The sequence below is a fragment of the Anarhichas minor genome, unplaced genomic scaffold (genome assembly GCF_050575085.1).
Source record: "Anarhichas minor isolate MPS153535 unplaced genomic scaffold, ASM5057508v1 ptg000041l, whole genome shotgun sequence".
In the NCBI taxonomy this organism is placed as follows: Eukaryota; Metazoa; Chordata; class Actinopteri; order Perciformes; family Anarhichadidae; genus Anarhichas; species Anarhichas minor.
In genome coordinates this window covers 5,505,802-5,517,362 of record NW_027466487.1, presented here as the reverse complement: position 1 = coordinate 5,517,362, position 11,561 = coordinate 5,505,802, and the positions used below count along the sequence as shown (strand labels likewise).

Below are 11,561 nucleotides of genomic sequence, written 5' to 3'. Positions count from 1 at the left end.
CTATCAAACAAGGCACGAGGCACGTTTGATTCAGAAACATGAACACAGAAACAGTACAGATTTATAGCAGCGTCACTTTATTGAAGCAGTGAAATTCTGTACGGTATATCTGGGACAGAATGACAGGTGGTGATGATCTGCCTACAGAGCGCTGAAGAAGGAGAGGAGGCCGGTGTCGGGAGACGGGTGGGTCAAAAGCTTCTGGATCTGTTGATAAAGAATATACGAGTGTCACTTTCATAACTTATGCTGGCAGCATTATCAGAAGCCAAGATGGCGGCTTTACAACTGAAAGAAGTGTCAACTTTGGGTTTCAGCACTGCAGTATGAAGTGTCACCTGTAACTGGTCGACAGTAATAAAGTATGTAGGCTGTGTGTTTTTGACAGCAGTCGGAGGGTATACTGCAGGACTAAACGCGTCTAAACAAACAAAAGTAACTCAAGAGTGCAGCTGTAGTAAGCACCTCCTTGAAGTTGGGGTGTCTGGCGTCTTGAACCAGCTGCAGCAGAACAGCCTCTGTGGTGGTGAGGTAAGCTCCGCTCTGCTTCAGTCGAGACAGAGCAAACAAACGGTCCGTCTGGCTGTGGAGGGAGACACCAAAGTAGTCAAGCACACACACACACACACACACACACAGGAACACATATACTGTATATTCAATGCAGGTGATAATGATGCTGTATAGCAGATAAAACAAAAAGTACAAGATACCTTCTGGCTGAGACAGCATCAGCCACAATATGAACCTCTATTCCCTTTTCAAGCAGGTCATATGTTGTGCACTGTGGAGAAGACAAGAAGCACAATTCTTTCATTCATTAACTGAAGCTCTGTGCCACATAAATACATCACTTAATAACTTTATCATCTGTCACATAAGTGTTTTGGTAATTTGTAACTGTAAAAACTAGTATTTTTTAGCATAAATATACAACAAACATACACAATCAGATGCACTTTAAGCCATCTTTGAAATTGTGTTGGAGGCTGTGTCAGTAAGTCTTTCATTTCTTGGGCCCAGTGACAAAAAACAACAACAATGTTGACGTCAACAAAAGCACATACTGAGTAGAGGATCAACATGACTGTGAACATCAATGCATTCATCACTGGAAGTAAGCTCCCCAGTTGTCTTTATGTTGTGTTTTATGATGTTATCTTACTGCAATACAGGCGTGTGCCTCTATTCCACACAGTATGGCCTGCTTGGGGTTCCCCAGGGCCTGCAACTCCGCCTCCACCGCCTCTATCATCATGGTGAAGGACGTTTTAGCATGAGCGGTCAGGTCTTCTGCTCCCAGCTCAGGTACTGTGGGACCTAAGCCTTTAGGGTACTGCTCTGTCAAAATGGAGGGGATGCCCAGAACACGACTGGCCTGTGAGGAAAAAGGGGGAGAAATAAGGAATACTTAAAGAACTAATGTCTGAGGCTGATAACTGGTATGACTGATAAGACACTGAGACAGTGGTGTGATGCAGAGTGTTTCCAACCTGGAGCAATCTGGACGCATTGCTGACGATGTTGGTGAACTGGAAGATGTTGGGTCTGAACTTCTCTTGCATGTCACACAGCAACAGCACTGAATCCTTGGTGGAGAGCCGGCCTACCTGTGCCACTGCAGGAGCAAGGTCACAGAAAAGAGAAACAAATGTGTTCACATACTTTAAGGGACGATTCCAGAGGTAGTGTTAAGGATTGTATTAAAATAGCTCTGAAGCTTTTAACAATAACACCTGAAGAAATAAGCATTGAATGTCATGTTATCAATGTGGTGGCTACTTTTGAGCTTTATTTGGAACTTCTAATGTGTATTGGTGCAATTTGTGTCTACTAAAGGAGGAAAGAGGTTATCTTCCTTGTACGAAATATGCCCTCCATTGTGTTGCATTGTCTTCATAACAATGAGATAACTAGCATCCTGGCTTAACACAAATCAATTGAAGCAACATGGTGATGACTGCGATCCTAGGTCATTTTGTTATTTAATTAAGCGAACTTCAATATTTTTTTTTACTTACTGTTGTTGTCTGAATGGTCCGATTGTGAGGAGGAGAGAGAGAGTGGGTGACCGGTTCAACAGGACCGTGAAGCGTTCAACTGTCAGGTTAAAGTACAACGTCCCAGGTGACGCCTCCTGTGTAATTAGAAACCAACAGAAAATGTGACCGTAACTATTTTACTGTCAAGTAAAAGAATGCATTCAATATAACACTAAAGCAGAACAATATCAGTGGAACACTTACGTTATCAAGAAATATGTGTCAAAATGAAAAACAACTACTCTAGCATGTAGCTAGGAGCACGCACAACTTCAACAGCCCTTCACGGAAGAGTATTGACCAATAGAATTACTCGTATAGTTGATTGACGTTACTGTGAACCAATAGCAGCTACTGTTCACCGCGAATCGCTTTGCTAACTCAGGTGGGCGGGAACCATGGAGTAACCTAAAGTAGTCACATGAAGATGTCTGACAACGCAGAGTCCCCAATAGAAACGCAAAAAGAGGAGTCACAACCGCCGTCAGACGACTCGACGACAAACGATGATAAGAAAAAAAGTAAGAAAGTGTAATACATTAAAAAAATCTACTCTATAAGCGAACAACAACCATCTGTTTACGAGTATTGTTGATAGTGCGAGAGGAAGCATTTCCGGGTGTATGACGTGGAAAATGATCGACAGAGATTTAGGCCAATAGGAACTCTTCTTCTTTTCTGTTTAACCAATCAACATTTAGCTTTTAACACAGTACTGCCGGTTTGGGAAATGGCTAAAGCTAATGCTAATATTTATCAAGGCAACATATCTTTTTGCTCTTATAGGATACGTTCTTTTCAGAGAGGCTATTTATTTTCATAATACATAAAATATATGTGTTACGTTAATGTCAATAGCAAACTACACATCTTGTACAAAATAATAATGTATTAAAGCTAAGCTAACAAACTCCGGTTAGCTTAAAACTGTCAAACTGTCACAGCTCAGATATATGGCTTCTAACTATGATCTATTGATATTACTTGGTCATACGATTTATATTTAAAGTAAAAGGTGAAATAAAGTCTAGACATAAAAGGTCTGATGCAGGTAATAAAGCCAAGTGTTCTGTCAACAGTGAATCTCAAAGCTTATACTTACAACAAGTAGAAGGGTTTAATGTAAGTATACATGGAGAATGTAGTTCACAATTGTACCAAACAGGAACGCAAAAGGAAATTAAGACAATTGAAATAAACATCAGAAGTGATTAAAAGGGAATATTTCACGAAAAATAACTGTAGGCTTAATAAGAAATTGTTTAAACACCCAAAGGATGTGCTCATTTTTATAGTCCTTAATGCATGTCATTCTGCAGTTTCTCTAATTCTTGATTGGAAGCACATCATCATCACATCAGTTTTTGTTTTTCCTTTGTGCAATAGTGGTTATGAGTCGCTGGATTCAACTTATCTAGAATTCCTCCTGAACAGTTGATGTTTTAGATTTGCCCGGACCAGTCTGAATAGCACCGGCAGCACTTTCACTTTTCATTTTCTTCATTTTGTTTATAGTTGATGTGCTGCTAAAGGCAGTAGGAGACACTCCTATAATGAAAACAAAGAAGTGGACCATGGACAGGGGGAGGACGGTACAGTCCCTGTCTCAGTTCATCTCTCGTTTCCTCAAGCTTGACGGCAGTGAACAACTGGTAAGGATGTAATTTGTGCACTTTCCAAAATCATGTCTTGGACAGAGGCTTTGAAAACGTGCTTCAGGTCTTTCAATTATTTACATATAACTGCATCTGCTTTTTTTCTTCCAGTTCATTTATGTTAACCAGTCCTTCGCCCCCTCACCGGATCAAGATGTAGGGGTCCTCTTTGATGTGAGTACATGTAACACAGGTTTGAATGCCCTGTGACTGGAGTGTGTTTCCAGACATAAAACCATTGAGCAATGACGATTTTAAAAGAGAAACCAAAAGCAGATAAACATGAGTACACACAAACTTTAACCATGTCATAAAATCCACACAATGTGTATTTATCAACAACATATATTTAAATATTGTTTGTTTTATTCAGTAAGTGATTACCGATGATTAGTGTTTACCAATGAGAACTTTTCAATAATGTAAACATTCTGTAAATATTACCTTTTATAGGAGACATACATATACAGGCTCTAACAGATAATGTAGTGATACTTAGAAGACTTAACCACAGTATAACTTAATGTTTTTATCATACTTGCATAGTCTCTTAGCCCTAAATGAAATATTAGAATAGTAGCCTCTGTAATTGTCGAGCCTTTGGGGCTCAGCACATAGAAGTGAAATGGTCATGTGGAGCTTTGACCAGCAGAGGGGGCAATGAGAGGGATCCTCCATGTAAGAAATGCCCAAATCCTTAACCACTGATTAAATTAACAGTAAAGACCAGAATTCACAGAAGAGACGTCCGTTCTCTCTGCTCGACCGGTCAATGATATAAAATTAAATTAAACAGTTAACATAATTTTTTTTTTCACAGTCTTTTTGGAACTGTACCATCGTGTCACTCTTCTGCTTTACTTTTTTATTAAACATTTACCGTAATGTATTTTTTTCTCTTTTTCAGTGCTTTGGCAGCGATGGGAAGCTGATTCTACATTACTGTAAATCTCAAGCCTGGGGTTAAACTGTCTTCACCTTCCTCTTTCTTCAATTCATCCTCCAAACATGCACACAATGTTCTTTTTGCTTCTTTCTTTCTTTTTTTCTTTAAGTTTTTCTGTACATACATATTGTAAATAAATGATTGTAACTATATAAAGCTCTTTCTACTGTTTTTTTTTTTTATTAAGGAATCATATTTGGCACCCAAAGAAATACACTTAACTTTGGCTTTGCACAGCGCTGGTGCTCAATAGGAGGAAAGAAAGGAAAAGCTCAATCCTATGGATACGTTGGTTCAAACACTTATTCACTCTTTTAGTTTAATAATCGAGCACCTAGTGAAAGTTACAGTTGCATAGAGCTCAGAATGGTGTTAAAGGTTTTTGGGAGGTTGCGAAAAGGGACAGACACAGGAAGAGAGGGGGCACTACAGTAACAGATGGACTTAGAGGGATTACATGATTCAGGATGGGTTTGTGACATAAATTCCAAAGAAAGACAGAAAAGAGAGTAGAGGCGTGGAGACAGACGCTCAGTCGCTCCATCCGTCTTGCATCTCCATCTCCAACTATTGCCAGGAGGATTAAAGAGACGAGTGCAGCTGGAGAGGTAAAGGGCCACTCCTGGAGGAGGAATACTAGCGACAGATGCAGAGGGTAAAGATGAAGAGGTTAGTGACACGGAGAATCGGTTCAAGATGGAGCAAATAAAACCAAGTTCTTAAGGAGCTTTTGAAGCGCTCTTGTACAAGGCGGACATAACGGAGGACTGCAAGACGTGAAAGTGTTTTTCTGTGACGGCAACCTCATGTTTGACCTGAAGTGGTACAAGGGACAAGAAACATATCGTAGGTAGGTACTTGTCACTGATTCTTTTAAAGATAACTAGAGCTGAAAAAATTATCAGTCAACAGAAATGTAATAATTTCAGTCATTTTTTTATACATACCTCTAATGTGAGAATTTGATGCTTTTCTTTGTTATTCATGATGTTAACTGAGTAGCTTTGTGTTATGAATTGATGTTCAGATAAAACAGTTAATATTAAGATTTCACATTCTTATTATGGGCATTATTCACTCTTTTCTCACATAAAGAGACTAAACAATCAATCAATTGTTACAATAGGATATTGCTTTTCTTATTTAACCCAAAATTAAGCATATTCTATTTGGCTAATAGGTTAAAATGAGGCAAATGGTGTGTGTCCAGTTTCTAATCAGCTGCTTAGTATTTGTCAAGACAGACAAGCATCTGAAAAACAATGACTTTGTATTTATGTTTCTGTTGTTAATGAAAAATAATTTCCAATTTTCTTGTAGGACTACCTAAAATGTATATCGGCGTTAAGGTCTTTATGTAAGATTCTGGCTAAATCTAAGATAAACTTCCATCCAAATTGTTCATGCTGTGCAAACCTATATTGGTCACACTGTATATGTTTAATATGTTATCGCTGAATGTCAATTGAGAAGAAATTGACACTGGAGGAAATAATGATAATATCGGGATAAACAGAGCGCTGGTCACATACTGTATACAGCTAGCTGTCCTAACATTTAAAAAATCACATAAATCATGTATTGAGGCTGGCCTTCTTCCTCGGCTGTTGTACATGTCACATATATTGTACTCTTTTCACAGATACAGTAAAAAAAAAAAAATTTAAAAAATCTTTGTACAGAAACAAACGTGTTTGTACAGATTATAGTCTTTTGTCAACATGTAGCCACAATAATCTCATATTTATTCCAAAATTGCTACTCAATGTGTTTATTGTCAGCATTATTTTAGGTACCAGAAACCACCATTGTTGGGTTCCCGTGTAGATCGGGCATTGTGCTAAATTCAGTTGGTTTAAATAATGCTCTGTTGTATTTCAGGGTCTGTGATCTGATGGGGAGACATTGCATGAGAGAGAGACAGCAGACATGGTCAGAATGCACTTCACACTAAAACACACCTAACACAAACAGATTAAGATTATCAGGGATTACTAGCAGAAAAATTCATTTAAAACTGTGGTTTATCCATAATTTCATCAAAAGAAAAAAGTAATCTCTTGTTTTTACTCCCCTCCGCCTTGTCTTCCACTGACTCAGGGTCCAGCAGTGGAGTTCATGATGAGCGGCAGGGTCAGGCCCGAGTGAGTTAATAATCAGGAAGCAGGAAGATATTAGCCGGGGTCACAGGATAGCACACGTTACTTGCTCTTACATAGCCCGTCTGGAGGACGTATGTGTCCTCAGGCACTTTTATGGCTCACTGATATTCAACAAAGCTAGATGTCACCATATGGACACCCTGGTTTCAGCCTTTATGTGCTCTATTCAACAATTTAAAGGCTTTTTTGGTACAGTCATACTGATCTATTAAGTGCACACGCAAATGGGTCTACAAGTGCTGAAGTCAGGGGATGTATGGCCACAATCATTCACCACAAGGACCAATAGCAGGACATCACATTAACGCTGTCTGGCCAGCATTCTGTTATGTCCTTGCATTTCTCCTAGAGTGAACCACCGTCCTCCTAAATCCCTTCTTGTTCATTTTTTTTGTTCCATCTGCCCTTTCCCACGTGAATCAACTTTAGAGCATCTTATCCACCTCCCTCCCCTCTCGCTCTCGTTATCTTCCTCTCTTTTAATCACATTGACTTTAAAGTATCACCGTGTCAGCTTTGTTTTGTCATCTTCTGCCTGTACTGTTGCATCATAATTATCTTTCCATTTAAACCTGGCAGCTCATCACCTCTTTAAACCAGCCCAAAACATCTGTGCCGCCCTCACGGCTCCATCTGTGACTGCAGCCGTACCCTCTGTCCTGTTTGTCCTATTCCCACGTGCAGCATCTGCCCCATCTTTGCCTTTCTTTCTCCCCCCCCCCTCTCTCTCTGTCCTCCCCCTGCCTCCCTCTTCTCCTGTGTGGCCATGCTGGAGGGTATGTCCCGTCGATCTCGCTCCCTGCTCTCCCTGACCTTGACCACTCTGGCTCTGGCCCTCTCCATCCTGGCTCTCTGCACCTCTTACTGGTGTGAGGGCACCCACAAGGTGGTCAAACCACTCTGCCTGTCGCCCGTCAAAATGAAGAACTGTGGTCAGAACAACAGCGAGCCTTACACCACAGGTAGATGTCCCGTTGTCTTTTAGCTCTCCACATCATTTGTGCTGCTTTATTATGCTTTATTGTTTCTTTTAAGTGTAATCTAACTTGGATTGATGTTCTATTTTTACTGGTAAATGTGTTTGCATTTGTTTATTTTAATATCCACTTTGTGAGGAGCTTCATGCTGCTCCCCCCTGATTTTGACAATTTTTTGAGTCTCAACAGATCATTCAGCAGACAAGGTGGAGATGTGCACTGACTGTTGAGCTAAACTTTCTTGAGCAAAGATTATTCGTGTACATACACAGATTTAGCATCTCATAAACAACAATGTTGCATTAATTTATGAGGAAGTATTCAGACCCTTTTTATGTAGGTTGTTCGTATGTTTTTTATGTCAAACGTTATTCTGCAAAGTAATTAGTGAGTACAGCTGTCAAATAAATTTAGTGGAGTATAAAGTACAACATGTGGTGAAGTAGAAGTATAAAGAAGCATAAAATGGAGATTTCTTTGATGTGCAGTACTACAGAGTAAATGTACTTTGTTATGTTCCACACTGGTTAGTAGAAGTATTGGCCCAAAGCAAAAGGAGACAATACTAAACTACAAAAGGTTGCCTGGTGACTTATCCTGATGTCTGTTGCAACACGTTCACAACGTGTCACACTTTGTTGTGAACAGCACGAGTTCATGGATTCATTTGTTTTCCTGGCATTAGGCTTTTGCGATAGTCAGGCATAACTTGAATGTTGAAATGTTGTTTCTGACCAGGTACCACCCGTCATCGTCACAGGTTACTCTGTGTCAGACGTATACGGATGATGCTTTATCCTGCTCCAATGATAATCAGACAGTTGCATCATTTATGTATTTCTTGCACAATCACTGTAATTTTGTCAAATCAATCTTGTCTCAAGGTCTGTTTACAGGCTTTTCTGGAGCTTTCAACTGCATCGCTAGGCCTTCATAAGCAAACTCTACCTTAGTACAGATCAAGAACAATGACCAAACTCTGAGATGTGATTGAAATCTCTTTGTAATGGAAAAAAAGATAGAAAGTTGACTTTAAATTAAGATTAATTTAGTAATCTAAACACAGTACTATTCCCAAGGTCAAGAATGAGCCTTACCGCTCAGTCTCCACAATGCTTGTTGAGGCGTCTGTGAATGAATGTATCCCATGTTGAATGTGTTAAGTGTGCACACATTATGTCACATCTTTGTTTGAGTGTCATGTGGTCAGTTTGTCATTGTGTATAATCTCTTAAATCTTCCAGAATGTGTCGAGGGTATGAATTGCAGGTTTCTGACTTTAACTTTACCAACATTTTGGCCTTGACCGTTGAACCTGATTACACCACTGTTGGATTTCTTGTGTCACTGCATAACAACCAATACCTCAAACTAATCTGAGTGGATAAACTCACTGGCTTCTCCCCATGTGAGAAACTGATTGTCCTTGGTTTGATATTTTTTAATAATCTCTTTTTCAACATACCTTAGTCCCACAGTGAATTTAATTATGGTTTAGTATTAATCTGCAGGGTGTGAGGGTAGATCCCAAAGGTTTATTCGTCCATGGGGGTGAGCGCACTGCCTGCTGCTTGGTTTTTATTTTCTCAACAGATATGCTTGATCCACAATGGGATTAACATATTTTACTGCGTGAAGGAATCATCTTTCATAACTACATGTACTTTGTTTACTTGTACAAAAGGATTTACCTTTACAGTGGTGCATTTAAGTCTCCCTTCTGCTTCTACGCATGATGTACATGTGTTCAGTATGCACTTCAGTGTTTGTGGATCTCTTACATGTACTGTAAGTTGAATCAGTTGTTAATGCTGGTACCTGATAGGAAAAGGGTCCTGAGTTCGTTTAATGTTTGCATGATATCGCTTGGTTTGCTGTGAAGAATTGGTCCACCCAGCGCATGTTTGGTTCTACTCCTGCCACCAACTCACTATCCATAATCGGAATAAGCAAGTGGAAAAATGTACCTAAGATGCTCTTCTCATTGTCATCCTTTTGTGCGGTCACACAGAGAGTCCTACCCAGAACCCCTTCAACCGCACACTGTCTCCAGCCAGGAGGGACGAGCTGGCCAAGATCAGACAGAGGCAGCTGGCCAACGCAGTTCAGTACATCTGGGAGACGGGAGAAGACAAGTTTGCTTTTAGATACTTCCACACTGGTTTCTGGGAAAGCTGTGAGAAACACAGCGATGGTGAGGCCACAAAGCACACGTCCATACACACGTTATTAGTTATACTCTCGATACTCTGTCTCCATTTTGTTCATATCTCTAAATTTGGTTGGCAGGGGAGAAGTGTCGAAGCTTTATAGAGTTAACACCTGGAGAAACACAAGGTGAGTTGTGTATCAGCCGATATATAAAGAACGTGAAATTATTAAAAGAAATTGTATATGGATTTGTGTGTGTCAATTTTGTTTGTATTTTCAATGTTGCAGGTGTGCTCTGGCTCTCAGTGATTTCAGAGTTTACGTACATCGGTCTGCTGGGGATGGGCTTCTTACTGATGTGGCTGGAAGTCTTGTGTTCCAAAAAAGAGATGCACTCGCTAAAAATTAATGCCTATGCAGCTATCTGTACTGTGTTATCAGGTAAGGCGCAGTGGATCCTTACATTTTTACATTTTCGTTTTTCTTTAACTAACTAACCACAACCTCCTCCTCCATATATAATTCTCTATTCACATGGCCATCTTTCTTTTTTCTGTCTGGTTTGTTTGTTTCACCCCCCATATAGGTCTTCTTGGGATGGTGGCCCATATGATGTTCACCACAGTGTTTCAGATGACAGTCATTGTGGGCCCCAAAGACTGGAGGCCTCAGTCCTGGGACTACGGCTGGTCTTTTGCGTAGGTGGCCTCTCTTTTAGGACAGCATATAAGCCTGTATTGTTAAAGCATGTACGTACTTGTTATTTACATGTTTGTCTTCTCTCTTTAATTATGCTAAATCTCCCTCTGTTCCCAGTCTTGCCTGGGTGTCCTTCAGTTGCTGTATGGGGGCGGCTGTGGTCACACTCAACTCCTACACAAAGACCATCATCGAGCTCCGTCGCAAACAGAGGCTCCGTTTGGAGGAAGCAAGAGCCGCCACTCATGCTCCTTCCTATGACGAGGTTGTTCCAGGAGGCGGGCTCTACTCTGTCAGTGGCCTGTTGCAGTGTCCAGACGGCATGATCGACGTAGCGTGGGCCCCGAATGGCAGTGTGGTTGGAGTGGGAAATGGGAATGTACCAACGCTGGTTTTGGTCGGAGGCTGTGGCTCAGAGGGGTGTGAAGACTGTGAGAGAGAGATGGATGAGATGGATGATGCCATGGACCGAGTTGATTCACCTTGTTAAGGGATTTTTTATATCCATCAACTTAAAAGGCCTGAAAAACTGAAGAAGGAAAGATGCTGTCACCGTGCTGAAGACGGATCAACGTGAGCAAATAGATCCTGTTTTTCTTTTCTTTCACTATGACTTTCAGTGAAGTTGGGAAATATTAATTTGTGGTTGAAGGCCGGTCAAATCAATGCATACCAAACTGCAAAGACTATAGTATATAAATATGTCACACTGACATGCAAGACTGCGTGTTTTCTGGGTATTTCTCAGTGCCTCATGCTAGGACAGTAAATGTGTGTCTCAATATGTAAAGGCATATACATGTTAAAATAATTGTATTGTTTATATATCAACATGCAATGTATAAGGACAACGATCATTTCACTGCTTAGACAGGGTCGATGTTTCTTCTACTGTTGAAAACCTTAACGGATCAGCCTGTCCTTTAAAT

At 40.4% G+C, this 11,561-nt stretch overlaps 3 protein-coding genes across 3 annotated transcripts; 2 read left to right on the top strand and 1 right to left on the bottom strand.

Annotated features, from left to right (window-relative positions):
• Positions 1-56: 56 nt before the first annotated feature.
• isoc2 (isochorismatase domain containing 2) lies at positions 57-2,477 on the bottom strand. The gene is made up of 7 exons (XM_076109341.1): positions 2,247-2,477; positions 2,022-2,137; positions 1,494-1,618; positions 1,166-1,378; positions 714-784; positions 466-583; positions 57-207 (listed from the first exon to the last, which is right to left on the bottom strand). Coding segments are annotated over exons 2-7 (594 nt in total). The 5' UTR covers positions 2,023-2,137; positions 2,247-2,477; the 3' UTR covers positions 57-141.
• On the top strand, positions 2,404-4,799 carry atg12 (ATG12 autophagy related 12 homolog (S. cerevisiae)). Its single transcript, XM_076109342.1, has 4 exons — positions 2,404-2,563; positions 3,558-3,694; positions 3,809-3,871; positions 4,605-4,799. Exons 1-4 carry the CDS (start codon positions 2,464-2,466, stop codon positions 4,662-4,664), a joined length of 360 nt encoding a protein of 119 aa, XP_075965457.1. The 5' UTR covers positions 2,404-2,463; the 3' UTR covers positions 4,665-4,799.
• A 2,456-nt stretch (positions 4,800-7,255) lies between these two features.
• LOC142969537 (germ cell-specific gene 1-like protein) lies at positions 7,256-11,537 on the top strand. Its single transcript, XM_076109488.1, has 6 exons — positions 7,256-7,767; positions 9,794-9,976; positions 10,072-10,119; positions 10,222-10,374; positions 10,520-10,631; positions 10,750-11,537. Exons 1-6 carry the CDS (start codon positions 7,572-7,574, stop codon positions 11,120-11,122), a joined length of 1,065 nt encoding a protein of 354 aa, XP_075965603.1. The 5' UTR covers positions 7,256-7,571; the 3' UTR covers positions 11,123-11,537.
• The last annotated feature ends 24 nt before the right edge of the window (positions 11,538-11,561 follow it).